Consider the following 16,258-nt stretch of genomic DNA (forward strand, 5'->3'; position numbering starts at 1 on the left):
TTGAAACACCCAAAATGGATCTGATTTTTTCATGTGCTGACTACCTGTCCACAAAAACTCAATCCCCTTTAAAATGTCTCTAGCTGGGCACCCAAAATCACTAGTCACTTTGAAAATGTAGGCCATACTTCTTACAATTAAACTAAAGAAAAAAATGTATTGAGATTAGACTAACTCATAAAAGATCAAATAAAATTTGTCAAAGCTCAATATAGTATATGAAGAATAAGATGTTATTTTAGTGAACTGAATTTTTAAAGCTAATTTGTATATGTTAATGATGCAAACTTCTAAACACTTTTTTTTTCTCGTGTTGGGCAAAATAGTCCCTTTTACAATGTAGTTGTTTTTATTTAGAATCTTCTATGTTACCGGTGTCCTGTTTGCTTTGTTACAGTACATGGAGTTTGGGAGGAGTGGTCACCTTGGAGTTTGTGTTCATTCACATGTGGTCGAGGCCAAAGAACAAGAACAAGGTCATGTATACCTCCACAGTATGGGGGAAGATCGTGTGACGGACCTGAAACACAACATAAACCTTGCAATATTGCTCTCTGCCCTGGTGAGCTTGTATAGTAACTATTTGCTCAGCTACAGTAATATAGTGTAGCTTGTTTCTGACTTGCTTTATTTATTATCGTGCACTTGAATATTTGGTGAGTAAAGTCTTATAGGTAGGAAATACTATTATCATCTGTTATTGTGGTAGTACCCAAAGGATGCAATCAGGATTGCAACTCTGTTGTGCTACATGCTGTACAGACACACAGCAAGACAAGGTCCTTCTCTCAAAGAATTTACAATGTAAACTCATCCTGCATTGGGATGTGCTATCAAGGAGCCCTGTATCCATGTGGAGTCCCATTGATTTCAAACCGATCCTGCATGGTTTGGGATTCTGTGGTAGGGGATCCCAATGCAGGAGGGACACCTAAGAAGACAAGCAATATGCCAAAGGTAGGGAAAAAGGGGAAACATTCCAAGTGTGTGCATTTTTAATATCCATCATGTACATTTTAAATATATCTTGCTCGGTGGTCTTAATAATAAATAATAATAATAAATAAGTACCTTTTTATTTACACACAGTACATGTCACATATTTAGAAATAGTAGAAGACTAAGATTTTCTTTCTAATTATTTATATTAGTTTATTCACCTGTGCAGAGGGAGAATCAGCACAGATTTATGCACCGTTTTAATTTCACTTAAAACCTAAGCACTTAAATGGTGCATACGTTTTAAATTGGCCTTTCACACTGAAATAAAATAAAATAACTGACTTTATTACAAGCCACTTCCTTTGTGCATTTTAAAATGTCTGCAGAATGATTATGATTATTTTTAATCAGTATTTTTACTCTTTACAAAAGTTATATCTGTAAATGAAATGACAAAATTATCTAAATAATTCCATGAGGTTTTGCTTTACAAATACTCTCTCTTAAGTTTTTTCCAAATCAGTTTACTCCTAGGGGCTTCTGCAAAAAAAATATTAAAAGGGGTGGGACCACTGTAGTGCATACAGTTCTGGTCACGAGTTTTGAGTGGCATGCGGTGCAACGTTGCTCCACAGACGTGAATCATTGAATCCAGACTTCGAGAAAAGTTTCACGACTAGAGTGAGACAGGTAGCAATATCACATACATGTCCATACGTGGAAACATCCCATCAAAAGACGGTGATGTTTGCATTAAAGCCTAAGTTTTATTGAAAAGTCATTTCCCTTAAGAGGTAACGTATGTCAGCTTTCTTCATCGGCCTGCCATAGCTTTGCCAGCTACCATTCCCCTGAACTATAGCCTGATAATTAGGAGTCAACAAATCTCTTTTATGTTCTGACCTCATTTTGTAATCTACAGCTATAGGTGTTTCCCAACACAAGACATGTGGAAAATCATTTATTTTGCTTTTCTTCGGTTTGACAAGATATTATGGAGACATCCTATTCATCATTTGTCCATTAACTCTATGCAATGGTTTGAAATATCTGATTTTCACACCCCATATTTTTGGCGGTAAAAATTGAAGTTTATTTGCAAAATTTAAAAATAAATAAAATAAACTGAGAAGAACACATTGTGTTAATTCAACAAAATGTTGCCACTCTGAAAATGGTAACTTTTGAGACTGTTGCATTAACAGATGAACAAGAGAGAAACCAAAAACTAGAGAATTAGAAAAATAGATTCTCCGAGAACCAGACCTGGGACAAGTTTCAATTTTTTGTGCCTTTTTTTCTGATTTATTTAATTTTTCCAGCTGTTCAGTTTTTTCACACATTCTGTTTCTTGTAATTTGGGGCTATTGGAAGACACACAAGCTCTCACCACTACTGTGAAATTCACATGGGTCTACATCACTGCTTTCAAAGAGAGCAAAACAATATGTGAGCAGGAAGAATGCGACCCTAGCACATTTACAGAAAAGTACATAATATCATATATGAATCTCAACTGAAATTGAGGAAGTGAGAAATACCAAATAGGTAGAGAAGATGCTACTATAGTGTGAAATTCACCTCTGTGCTGAGGGAAAGCACAAGGAATGTGCCTCCTCCTGCACCCCAAAATATTTAATATTTAAACTGTCATAGAAGGGTTTATGCTGGACTTACGTGGTGCATAGGAATTTTGCAGGCTTTCTGTACAGGAGTGAATTTCACCCACAGAGATTACACACCTGTGGATAATTTGCCCTTTCCTGGCATAACAATGTAACATTTAAAAGTAGCAGCTGATTGTTAGTTTTTGTCTTAAGCAGCAACTATAATGTACTTGAACAATATTCAGTACTTCAGTCTGAAACATCATGCCTGGCTCTCTGCATAGGAGCTATTTGATGGTGTATCAGAAGGTGAGTTTACAGTCCCGTGCTTCTATTTGCTGCAGGTAATAAGGGCAAATGAGGGTTGAAAGTTGAAAGGGCCTGCTTGCTGCAGCGCTTCTCTCTGGAGCTCCAGACACACATCCCTGTTGCTCTCCCCTCTCTCTCTGCTCCTCCTCTCACAAACAGCACTTCCTCCTTCTGGAACAATCAGCAATTCCCCCCTCAGGAAAAAGATTGAAAGTGGCCATGCTTTCTAAACAAGAGAAATACAGATGTATTTAGTTTTAACTTAGTGATTTGACTTGCAATAATTTTGTTTAAGAATTCTGCTTCCTCTATAACTGTTGAAATCACAAACCCCTAAAACACTGTGCTGCCATCCCAGCACTGCTTTGTTTATGTGATTTCTTTATCTTGGAGAAGTGAAATGCAGACTCTTGAAGTCAGGATGGGCAGTTGAAGTTACTGATTTACAGTTGTGTTGTTTTTAAGTATAAGTGTACTTGTAAAGCCGGATTTTCAATGAAGGACGATAGGTGAATAACAGGCTATTGCCAGCTAAATTTGTGAATTCATATTGGGTAATGGTTTGCACAAAGAATAATTGCTGTTAGGCAGTGTGAATGCAGAGTTTTGATCGATACAACGAATTCTTGTACGTTTAGTAGGTTCACCTGCTTTGGAAATGTGACCCAGTGTATCAGAATACAGTCTGTACAAACAAAACAAAACAAAAAATCCCACCACAAACAAAGAAAACATCAATAATGTAAATGCCATTGTTGTAAGATGTTTAAAGTGATGCTTTCTGGTGCAATTTCAGTCTTAAAAATATGTTTCAAAGTGCAGACGAAATTGCTTATGATAAAACTAACCATTCTGTTACTGCATAGATTTGGTGGTAATGGCTTGTCTGTCTTTTATGTGTTGCTGTGGTAGTTGATGGACAGTGGCAAGAGTGGAGTTCATGGAGTCACTGCTCAGTGACGTGTTCCAATGGCACCCAGCAGAGAAGTCGACAGTGCACTGCGGCTGCTCATGGAGGTTCTGAATGCAGAGGTCCTTGGGCTGAAAGCAGGGAGTGTCATAACCCAGAATGTACAGGTAAGTAGGATCCTCTAAATTGAAATGATTCATGTGGAAAAATCCGACTTAGTGCAACATTCATGTCATTAATTTGCGATTAAAAAGAGATCTAAGACCCAATCCTGCCGGCCCGCATCATTTAGGCCTAGTCTTCACTTACCGGCTGGTCCGGCGGCACGCCATCGATGTTCTGGGATCGATCCCGGAAGTGCTCACAGTCGGCGCCGGTACTCCAGCTCGCCGAGAGGAGTACGCGGCGTCGATGGGGGGAGACTTCCGGCTGCGTCTGGACCACGGTAAGTCCGGACTAAGGTACTTCGAATTCAGCTACGTTATTAACGTAGCTGAATTTGCGTACCTTAGTCCGAAGTCCGGACTAAGTGGGGACCAGGCCTTAGGCTCTAATCCTACAACTGTCTCTGCGTAGGCTGACCCTGTGCCTGTCTGGGTCCCTTAGACAGCACTTTGGCTCCTGCACTGATTCATTTCTGGAATTGGGGCCTTAATCCTTACTCACGTAAAAAGCCTGTTGACGACAATGGGACCGTGTCAGTAAAGCTGAAAAAACTGGGCTCTGAAACACTAACATTCCTATGTGTTAGTGTTATAAGTATTTCTTTAAAAACAATTATGTTTAGAAATAAAAAGTTGAGGACTAGAAAACAATGCATTTCAAGAAACAAGAAGAAATTGTATATGAAGGAACTAATTCTCAGTGTGAGTAAATTATACTTACACTTAGTTTAAGACTGCTTTACGCTGCCAGGGCATGTAAAATCTGGCCTTTAAATGGCATATGGGGGATTTTTTTTCATGTTTTATTGTTCTATTCATTGCATACACATGTATACAATAACAAAATACATGTGTATGCAATGAATACAGAGATAAGAAAAAATACAAAGACAACAACATCCATGTTCAGGCTTCAGAGCAGTAGCTTAACTCAAAGTCTAATTGCAGTGATTTTTTTTTAAACTTGAGTTGTGATGCACTGAGGAACAATCAAAGAAGCCTGATTTTCAGAGGCACCAAGCACCTACACCTGCCGCTGACTTTATTTTTATTTACATGCATGAACAATGTTAGGAGCCTATCTTTAGTGAACAAGTTTGAAAATTCTGGCCTTAATAGTGTCTTACAGTGCAGTCTGTCACAATTCTGATAATGACATTCCTCCAAACAGCTAACGGTCAGTGGAACCAATGGGGTCACTGGAGTGGATGTTCCAAGTCATGTGATGGTGGCTGGGAAAGGCGAATAAGGATTTGTCAAGGTGCAGCTGTGACTGGGCAACAGTGTGAAGGGACTGGTGAGGAGATCAGACGATGCAGTGAACAGAGGTGCCCTGGTGAGAAGCAAATCTCAATACTATTATTGTATGTAATTCAGTGTAGTTTCTCAGTGCCAAAAATCACTTTAATATATTACATTTGAGGTAGGATCAATATATAAAAAGTAATCTTCATAAATGGTCCTACAATGCCCTTGATCCAGACAAGCAATTGCTATTTCTGTCAATGACTGTGGACACTGTCTAGCCCAATGGGTGGTTAAAGGATGAAGAATTTTTTTAAATAAAATTATAATAAAAAATTGAAGCTCTCAGAAAAACATTTCATTACATAGGTGCAACTGCATTATTTTGGGGGGATAATTTGTTATAGAAAACATCCCTGACAATGCAGCTTCTGAGAAAATTAAGTATTTTTGGTTTGGTTTGGTTTGGTTTGTGGATTCAACCTCCTCCTTTTATCCTCCATACAAAAGGCCTCTATGTCATGCATCTGGAGCATCCAAATGGAATGAAGATAAGGGGGAAAAAAGAATGAACCCTACTGTAATGTATAGAATGAATGAATACTGTATGTGAGCAATATATTATAAAAGGAAGGTGGTTCAAATGAAAAGGACGCACATCTTTTCAGTTTTACTGTACATATTTAAACACACTTCTTTGCAGCATATTTTGTATTGTCCTGCCCACAGATTTAAGTCTTCCTAGGTGACACTTAAGAACAAATTTGGGCAACTACTAAAGTGATGACTAAGCAAAAACAGCTGGTGAATACAAATTTATCTTTCTATATTTATCTGTGTGGAGGCATTGACCTGAAGTAGAATAATCTTTACTAGACAAATACAAGATAACAAACAGAGGCTATGTGGTCTAGTGATTTTATGTGCTAGTCCTTCATGCTGGAAGTCTTGTGTTCTAAATTCTGAACAGGGTAATGACAAAGTGAATCTAGCAGTCTCTCTCACCCCTGAACAATTCCACTTTCTGTTTCAATGCTTGCACTCTCAGCTCTGGAAACATGGGACTTGAATGGTAGAGACGATGCAGGTCAGGAATTGGGAGGCTTATCAAATCTGAAACCTGTGTTCTGAAACCCACATATTCATAAGCAGCAAAATCTGTCCCCTAATTGAAAATCAATCACATCCCCAAGAACAGAACTCAAAATATTAAGATAAAACTATGAACTAGAACAACACAGTCCAAGAGCAACAAAGGAGTAATTGTAGTTACAAATCTCTAATAATATTTTAGAGTAATTAACTACATGAAAATGTTTTCTTTGGTGTATACTTTTAGTGTAATCTATATTACTTGAAAAGCAATACAAAATAACTGTGTAGTAATCATAAAGAAATACAAATTTTGACAAAATATAATTTTCCATAGTAGTGCTGCACAGTACACCATAGCAGGATTAATGTGAATCTTCTGGATAAGCAGATATTCAGATAAACCAGTCTTGACCTACTAAATATTTTTAAAATCATTTGCATTTGTGGAATTAGAGGTAAAACCATACTGCTACAATCCAATTTTCAAAGGTTGCCACCTGCTGTTAATAAAATATTTTACAAATGTATTTACAAGTCAAATGCACTCAGAGCATTATGTGCTGTTCACTAAATTTGTTTACTGACTTGATTCACCAGATCACAATCAGCATGCTAACAGAAGTCGTAATAACCTAAAACTTTTATCAAATGATAACAATGATGCAGGAGATTATACAAACATTTATAGAAGTTTAACGATAAGTTTGATTTAACTGTTTTGAGGCAGAGTTACTGTTCATCTCCCAGTATAGCTAAGATTTAATCAAAGATACTGGATAATTTACCCAAATTACTGGTTTACTGTGTGTGTGTGTATATATATATATATATATATAAAACAACACTTTACAAAAATAAAATAAAAGTTAAGGCTTCAGTATGAGAATGACTCTATACTTACCTGGCCCTTTTTCTTTTCAGACATTTTGAAATATAGATTAAAGAAAGTTGCCAAAATCACCAAGGAACGATCATTCTAATTTAGCAGTTTTCTTAATTTACTGTTTCTTTTATAGCTTGTAAACGTTGTTCAGAAAAGCAGCACTAAAAATGTTTGTGTCTAATTAGTTTCTCTTTTTATGATAGATGATCATCAAGCATCTGACAGACACAAAAGGCCTGATTCTTCTGTTATTGACATTAGTTTTATGCCAGTGTTACAGCCAGATCTTCTACTTTTGTATATAATTTTAACCAATTTACGCAACCTAAGGATCTGAGAAGGGTGGGAGGGTCAGCTGGGCACCAGTAAAGTGGCAGCCCATTCCCAGAGGGAGCTTTATGAAGACTTGCAGCCACATGACTAGGCCAATTCAGAGAGAAGGGCCCTTCAAATGAGCCAATCATGATCAATGGGAGTGAGAGGGTAAGACAAAGCCCATGCTATTACCCAAGATACCATGAGGAAGGGGATACCCCTTCACCAGACTGGTGAGGCTTATATGTGACTGGTGAGCCTCATCTCTCAGTCCAGCCAATGTTCCTTTCCCCCACATCAAGCATGGAAAAGTAATCTAATATCTCAGATTTTTGTTAACACATTTCAGAAGTGTGTCTTTTTTCAGACAAGATCAGATCACTGGAGCCCATTTTCAAATGATCTTTATAAACAATGAAGCCTGCATAAATTTTCTTTGAAAAATATAATGCCCTTTCCTTTTTGATGATATCTTGTGTTCAGTCAGTATTAGTTTTGGTTTTAAGTTAATGGAACCTCCTATAATGTTTTTTTCCATAGTATTTTTATATTTATGCATCATTCAGTTTTTACTCAAAACAAATCCATCAAATTCACCACCAAGTGCCTCTTCTCAGTAAGGAAAAACATAACATATGAATTGCTTTGACTTGATAATTAATGGAAGGGATGACAAATTATTTTCCATATTAACCTAAAGATGACAGAACACAACTGCTTCTGCTAAAGAATTGCTAATGCCTTCACACAAAAGATAAGAACATAAGAACTGTCATACTGGATCAGACCAATGGGCCATCTAGCTCAATACCCTGTCTCTGACATTGGCCAGTACCAGAGCTTCGGGGAGAGAATACAGAACAGAGCAATTCTGGAGAGATCCATCCCTATCTTCCTCTCCCAGCAAAGAGGAGATATCAACTTTTTATGATAGAGTATGAGAAAAGGGAAAATATTTTAATATCATTACTTATTTGATGCCAATGCTTTAAGTTTTGATTAAATGTGGAGACCTGATAAATTATCTCCAGCTATACCATCTTTTTTACAAGATTTGTGAAAACTTTGCTTTGTTAGTTTTGTTAGGGGATAGGGCACTGGACCAGGACTCTGGAGACTTGGGTTCTAGTCTAAGCTCTGCCACTAATCTGCTGTGTGACCTTGAGCAAGTCACTTCACCTCTCTGTATCCCTGTTTTCCCTTCCCATCCTTTGTCTGTTTTGCCAATTTAGATTGTAAATTCTTTGGAGCAAAAAATTACTGTGTGTGTGTGTAGAGCACCTAGCACAATGGGGCCCCAATCCTTCATGAATTTCTCTAATTCTTTTCTGAACCCCATTGTAGTTTTGGCCTGCACAACATCCCCTAACAAAGAGTTTCACAGGTTGACTGTCTGTTGTGTGTTCTCTCTCACATCCCCCCTTAGTTATCTCCCTTTGTCTCCCACAGCCAAGTGAGTGCCCTAACTACTGGGTTGTTGGCTATTTTTGGGGAGGTGGAGTGGGGCTCTTGTGTTTTGTTTTGTTTTTTGTGAAAACATTTTGGAATGTCTCAGTTTTGTTCTTCATTGGAATTAAACTAATTTTCAAAACCCTGAAATTATTCACAAGACGGAATTCTTGTTTTCTGGCCAGTCATAGTAATTATGTATTTCACTTCCTATCATTACTCTGGGGCAGCATGGAAATCTTTGGTGTTCCGATACTCAGCCTGGGAAGACAGGGCTGACTCACTGGGACAGGCCTGGTCTCTATTGGTGAGGGGGCGAATCTATCTAAGTTATGCAACTTCAGCTATGTAAATAACATAGCTGAAGTCGACGTACTTAGATCTACTTACCACGGTGTCTTCACTGCGGTAGGTCGACTGCTGACACTCTCCTGTCGACTCTGCTTCTGCTTCTCGCTCCGGTAGAGTACTGGAGTCGACGGGAGAGTGCTCGGCGGTCAATTTATTGCGTCTAGACTAGATGCGATCGCTGCCCGTCGATCCAGTGTAATGTAGACATGCCCTTATAGTACCTACCACTGCTGTCTCCAACTTTGCTTTCACAAAATACTTCGAACACCAAGAGCTCAACACACTGGTGGCATAACTAGCATAAAGGAGTGCATTTGTCCCAGTGGGAACTTGGGCCCTGAATGTATTGCTTTCCAAGAATCCAGCTAAAAAACATTTTTGACTGGGTTCACTAGCAGTGCAAATTTCCTGAACACAATATTTGTCTCATTTTAATTAAATTCTGACCAATACATCTCACAAAAGGGAAAAATTGTAAACACACTTGAAGGCATTAGTTTGCAAATTCATCCTAAACACAATAAAGGTCTGGAGAGTAAGTGGGAGCAAGCCTATAGAATATGTATGTTGACAGTTTGTGCTTTTTCAGGCACAGAGTTGGTTCTGAATGCTATAGAAGTATGTGAATGATTTTCACTATTTAATTTCAATTGTGAATTAATGTTATACATTCCGAGATGATATTAGACTTTGTAGAGAATCATTCATATACTTCTATAGCATTCTATATTAAGAGAGCACCAGTCATATTTTTTCTTTTAATATATTCAATTGATAGCCTCACTTGCATGATACTTTTTAAATTTATATTTTGCTCACTGGGCCAGGCCATGATACAGCTCACTCCCATTACAGGCATAGATTCTTATTCAGTAATCTTCAGAAAGGTATTAATAATGTAATGCTTGGGACTTTCTAAATGCAACTGACATGGATTTGTCACCATTTTAGTTAATTTTATAATGAAGGGCTTATAAAAATATAGGATTAAAAGTTATCTCAGAATAAACAATGTAGGTGCCGGTTTTAATGCAAAAAACCCCCCAACTTAATTACAATTGTTGGGGGTGGTAGTCCCCGAATCCTGCCTCCCATAATCAGTTTTCACTGTAAGCAAATCAGTTTTAGTTATAGACATTTAATATGAAGGCAAATGCAATTCGTTCCTCCTATCCCCTCTGTGGGTGTCTGTCAAAGGGCATGCCAGTCCTGCAGCATCCTGTTCAGGTCAATATGGCTCTGCTGAGGCCTGCCTCACTTTCCCCTTAACTCAGGCTCACTTATAAAGTCCACACAGGACAGATATTCAACACATTCCCCCTTCTGGGGTTCATTTTATTAAGTCCTGCACAAAGTCTTTTAAAAGAAAATTCAAGCTTACAAAGTCTTCATCACAGTTGCAGCTGGGCCCAGTCCCTCCTCCCTGAGGGAGTATCCTCACTTTAAAAGTTTGTTAGTTAATTTATTTCAACTTCATCCCAGACGGGGCACAGTCCCTCCTCCCTAAGGGTCTGTCTTTCTGCTCACCTCATGTCTGGAATTCAGCCATCTCCAGAGGCCTTCCCAGCTGGTGCCTTCCTCCTTCCGATTCAGGGCCCTGCAGGCAATTCCTTACTTCCTTCAGTGTCTTCAGGCATCTCCCAATTACCTGCAGTTGTGTCCCCTGTTGTAAGGCTCAGTAGCCTTCCCTTAAGTCCTCTTGGGCAGCAGGTAATTAGTCCAAGTGCCCTGGACCCTGCTCTCTCTTAAAGGACAGTGCCCAACAAGCAGCTTAACTGACACCCAGAAATATGGGGCTGGCTCTTGGAAGACCACAAATGGAGATCTGCAGCACTTTCTTGCCATAGAGCTGTGCTTCAAGAGGCAACATCTGCAGAAGGGTCAAGAAGTATTTTGTGGATGGGACAGCTATGAATGTCCACCTGCTGAACATCCACAGCGTTTGGGGGAAAGAAAGCAGCAGCCCCAGAGTGGCCTAAAGGAAAGGATTTTTCTCTATCCATCTCCACAGATTTCCATTGTGCCGCACCTCCTTACTGAGATTACATGTGGGAAACAAGATTTGGCCTTACACAGTGTAAGCTGTTAGGTACATTATTCCCCATTTTGGGTGTACCATGAAGAGAACATTCTGCTTCATTTGTATACTGTGCTCGTCAACATGGTAAATGTGTAGATATAATCCATGTTTGCTAAACTAGAAGTAAGAGAAGGAGCAACCCAGATTCTACAGTTTTTAAGTATCAGAGGGGTAGCCGTGTTAGTCTGGGTCTGTAAAAAGCGACAAAGAGTCCTGTGGCACCTTATAGACTAACAGACGTATTGCAGCATAAGCTTTCGTGGGTGAATACCAACTTCGTCAGACGAGGGTATTCAGCCACGAAAGCTTATGCTCCAATACGACTGTTAGTCTATAAGGTGCCACAGGACTCTTTGTCGCCTTTTACAGTTTTTAAATTACTTACCTGACATCCCACTTAATGTCATTACCCATTGTTGGTTTAATCATTAATGAGGTAATCAGTTCCTGTAATCTTGGAGGTGAACGCAAATCCATGGTTTTCGTTTTAATTTAATTTTAAATCAGCTCATTAAAGAATAACCATGCCTCCAACTTCTCAGAGTCAGAACTTAATAAGTTTATACCTTGGGGCCAAGATGGCATACTGTAATACAATACTGTATCATCAGCAATCATAGGCAAAGAGGAGAAAATGCATAGAAGTTGAGGGTTATTAGCTGAAATAGAAGTTAATAGAGCATGGGAAAAGACCTTTATGATATCCCCATTTACAAATAAACTCAAGTGTCTTACTGACCAGCATCCCGGTGATCCTCAGCTACCGCAATAGTGTCAATTAACTAGCACTCAGACTGGAGAACCAAAATAGCACAAAGCCATCTGTACAGCCCCTAATCCTGAGTTGCTCTATGCTCCCCCAAGCTGTAGCTGAGGCGTGGAGCTCTAAGCTTTGAGCACTGCAGAGGGTTTGAATTCTGTGAAAAAACACCCACACGCATGTAATTTAGCCACTACAAATAGAACCAAAATAGGTCAGTACTGTTCTCAGTCTGTTTTACTTCCTACTTAAAATACAGTACTTGGAACACTTCCAAATAGTTGAAAGGTCTCCACACATTTTCTACCTTCAACGCTCTCTCAAATAAAATGTATAAATTACATTTGGCCACACACATATAAAATTCAACATTTGGAAGGGGAAGGAGTTTGGCATGTGAAAGTAAGTCCTGAGGTGATAGATTAGTGAACATATGAAGTGGTCTAATGTGTATGATCAATTAATTTATCAAAGGGCTCTATAATGTATCACATGGCCGTTTAATTTATCACACATCACCTACACATATGAAGTATTAATTCATGTGATAAATTTTAGAGCCAGGTGATAAATTGCAGAATTATGTAATAACTTTCTAACCTCCTGAACAGTGTCAAACAGCCACTTTTTTTATACTAATCTTCTAGAGAAATATTCACTACTTCACCCCCAGATATGGAATTTCCCACAAAATGTCCATCAACCAAAGTACCATGACAACTTTTCTTTACATAAAATCATCTTCAAAAATATAAATGGTATTATTTTGCTTCTAAATGGGAACTAACACTTCTAACCCTGAAAGGCTCAAGAAAATTTATTTTAAACTAATGCAAATTTACCCTATTTAAACTATATATAAAGAGAGAATTTCTGCCTCAAAAGCTTCCAAGCAACCTTCACTCTGTGATTCTATATGATCTGTTTGTTTGAGTATTGGATGGAGACTGAACTGGAATAAAACAGATTGAGCAATCTTGTAAAGCCAAATTAGACATTATGTAGTCAATATAAAGGGGGAAGACCCCTACAAAAAAGAAAGTCAGTTGTAAGTCAGCACCTGGGTAGGCTGTGTCAGTCTTCAGAGCCCAAAGACCATCACTTAACTTTCTTTTCTTTCACAAGGTTAAAGTATGACAGTAATTTGAACATGCTTATGTCACCAGATGTTCCCCATTTATCATGAATCCCTTGCTTTCCCCCATTAGAACATGGGCCTCATGAGTTCACTTTTAGACTGCCTTATCTGAAGCAAATTAGCATTTTGGATAAGTGAAACAGCTCACTTTCTTAGAGTTTTGCCATTAAGGGATATTCTTGCTTCTCTAGCATCATCAACTTTCCTTGACTTACGATTCAGGAGTGCTGATGCCTAGGCAAATTTAGCAAGCAATTTTCGGAACGACTGTGATTCATATTAGTATCACTGAGCCATCTGCAAGGAGCTCTTTGTCATCCACAAAGACAGAGTTCACTGCTTCTGCATAGTTTTGTCAGTAGAAGTACAGGGAAAGGGTTGTCTTGTGGAAAAGGAATTGGAGTTGAACTCAAGATACTGGGGTTCAATTCCTGCCTCAGCCATAGTTTTCCTGTATAGCCATCATGAGTCCTTTAATCCCTTTGTGCCTCACTTCCCTATCTGGAAAGTGGAGATAATTATACTTCATTTCTCTAACCCTTTATCGTGTCTAGCAAGCACTTTGAGGAAGGGACTTCTTATTATGAGTATATACTGCATTTAGTACAAAAGGCCATAGTTTCTACTCCAATACAGACAATGATAGAAAGTATTCCCCATTTTTCTCTGCTACTCTTGGAATGATTTGAGCTGCTAGTGTTTTGCATCACTTCAAATGGTTAGACATCTGTCAAAATGGGGACTTTTTAGAGTTAATATATTAAAAAAATACAAACTGGGAAACTACAACAAAAATATTGAACACCAAAAGGAATCTAGAAGTCTTGATTATGTGAAAATGCTACCAATGTAGTTTTCTTTTACCTTGTCCATATTTGCTAGTAGGAGTCTGTTACCATGGGAATGTGAAAGTAATTTCCTTTCCTTTTAAAAACTTTTTTGTGATAATCAGTAAAGGTCATTTTGGCTTATAGCCACTCTGCGTCACATTATTGGCCTCACTCGCTAACAACACAATTGCAATGAAAGCCATTTCAAAAGAAGTAGTGACCTACTCTCTTGTTTCCAGAATATCTGCTTCACAATTGACATGCTTATCACATTTAATGTTTCAGCAATGGCTTTAAAATAATTGCTTTGGGTCCAACTAAAGTTTAAAAAAAACCCACAAAAGCCTTAAAGAGTTTTCTACATTTTTCATGCCTGTTAACCATACTGATTTGCAACAGAGACAAAATGTTTTAAATAGAAACTGGTACAATGTGGTATATTTTTAAAAGAGTTAATATTGCATATGTATGTATGTAGGCAAGAGAGAGTAAATGCCACAGATTGTGAAATGAAAGCCCAGCAGGAAGAGAGCTCCTATACAAAAATCAAAGGAGATTTTACATTTATGTGCTAAAGCATGTTAAAATAAGCCCCTAAAGACAACAATCTGCATTTCTCAGAGAGTATGGGGTTAAGGCTGAGGATGTATTTTTTCTGATAGGCAATGTATACATTTTACAAAAGCCTATATTCAAATACTCACTTTTCAATCACAGCACCTTATGAAATATGTCCTGAAGATTATTTGATGTCAATGGTGTGGAAAAGGACCCCAGCTGGTGACATGGCATTCAATCGATGTCCTCTCAATGCCACAGGTACAGTAGTACATCAAATTTACATGCTGACAATAGAGGGGGGAAAACTATTTTATTTTTTGTTAAAACTGCCCTTCGACCTGCGTTCAAACACATCTAACCATTGCCCAGATACTTCAGTGAAATATATAAACATATATAATATAATGAGTAATAATTAATTGCCAGGATGTATCAGGCAGTTTGCTGAAAATCAAGCAGACCATAAAGCCTTCTAATTAAAACTCCTAAATGCCAATTATATGACACAGCAAATCTGTTACAGAAACATAACATAAGATATTAGTAAGAACATAACATAACATGTATTGCTCTTTGAATGCTGCTGATGCTCATTTGCATGAAATTGTTTCTGTGTATGCTCTAAAATAATATAGAATGTATCCTACATAGGCTTTGTTCAGTCTGACTATTCTCAGTTATATAAATATTTTCTCTGTTCTTTATGACTCACAGGCACCACTAGCAGACGCTGCTCTCTCAGTGTTCATGGCGTGGCCTTCTGGGAACATCCAAGCTTTGCTAGATGCATATCAAATGAGTACAGACACTTGCAGCATTCAGTAGGTGCAAAGCCAGCTTTAGTACTTGCTCTGTTTATTCTTTGCTAATCATCACCATATAAGCATTTAACTGTTTACCCTTCAGTCAACATGCTGTTTATGTTGGAACATAAATGAGGAATAGGGGTGGGGGAGACTTGAGGAAGGATAATTTATATCCAATGCATATGATTTTGATCCTGTATATCTACTGCTGTTTGAATGAAAGAGCCCTTTGTCTCACTGTAGCAGTGAAAAGAATGATGAAGGCTCCCTTTTTCATTGTATAACATTTTTATCGAGGTCCTGCGGGCAAAGGCACATATTTTAGGCTTATTAGCAAATGAGATCGGAATAAATGAGATTTGCAGGAATTCAACCTACTAAGGTCATGTTATAATACTTTACATTTGTTGATTGCATGCTAGCAAGTGAGGAACTATGATGCCTTCTTCTGATATCAAATTCTGAACTTCTACTTTAGGTGAATTAAAAGGAAAAACAGTGGAAGGGTAAAAATACTGCACTAGATTGCAAACAAAATAAATAACCCCATGGACCAATATGATATGCTTTTCAAACATACATAGAAAGGTTTCTTGACAAGATATAATGTATAAACAAATTAACAATGTCTTCCTAAATGTATTTTTAAATTCTGTTTTCCCAGTTAAGGACTCTGCCAGGTCATTCCAGTGCGTGCAGAGCCCATTTTAAGAGTCTCATGGACACTCATTTTTTTTTTTCTTCTCAAGATATATTTTCCTGACACCCTTATTACTCCCCCTCCTCTTTCAAAGGTCACCGTTAATGCTGCTC

General features: G+C 38.1%; 1 protein-coding gene across 8 annotated transcripts in view; it reads left to right on the top strand.

The window, feature by feature from the left end:
* Nucleotides 1–16,258, top strand: part of ADGRB3 (adhesion G protein-coupled receptor B3) — a 602,553-nt gene that overhangs the window by 269,009 nt on the left and 317,286 nt on the right. For all 8 annotated transcript variants that reach the window (XM_008178161.4, XM_005280089.5, XM_008178164.4 and 5 more), the window contains 5 exons: nucleotides 398–562; nucleotides 3,771–3,935; nucleotides 5,104–5,268; nucleotides 14,796–14,897; nucleotides 15,354–15,460. In XM_008178161.4, the coding sequence (XP_008176383.1) occupies nucleotides 398–562; nucleotides 3,771–3,935; nucleotides 5,104–5,268; nucleotides 14,796–14,897; nucleotides 15,354–15,460 (704 nt within the window). The remainder of the gene's footprint in view (nucleotides 1–397; nucleotides 563–3,770; nucleotides 3,936–5,103; nucleotides 5,269–14,795; nucleotides 14,898–15,353; nucleotides 15,461–16,258) is intronic.

This window comes from Chrysemys picta, chromosome 3, assembly GCF_011386835.1.
Source record: "Chrysemys picta bellii isolate R12L10 chromosome 3, ASM1138683v2, whole genome shotgun sequence".
Lineage (NCBI taxonomy): Eukaryota > Metazoa > Chordata > Testudines > Emydidae > Chrysemys > Chrysemys picta.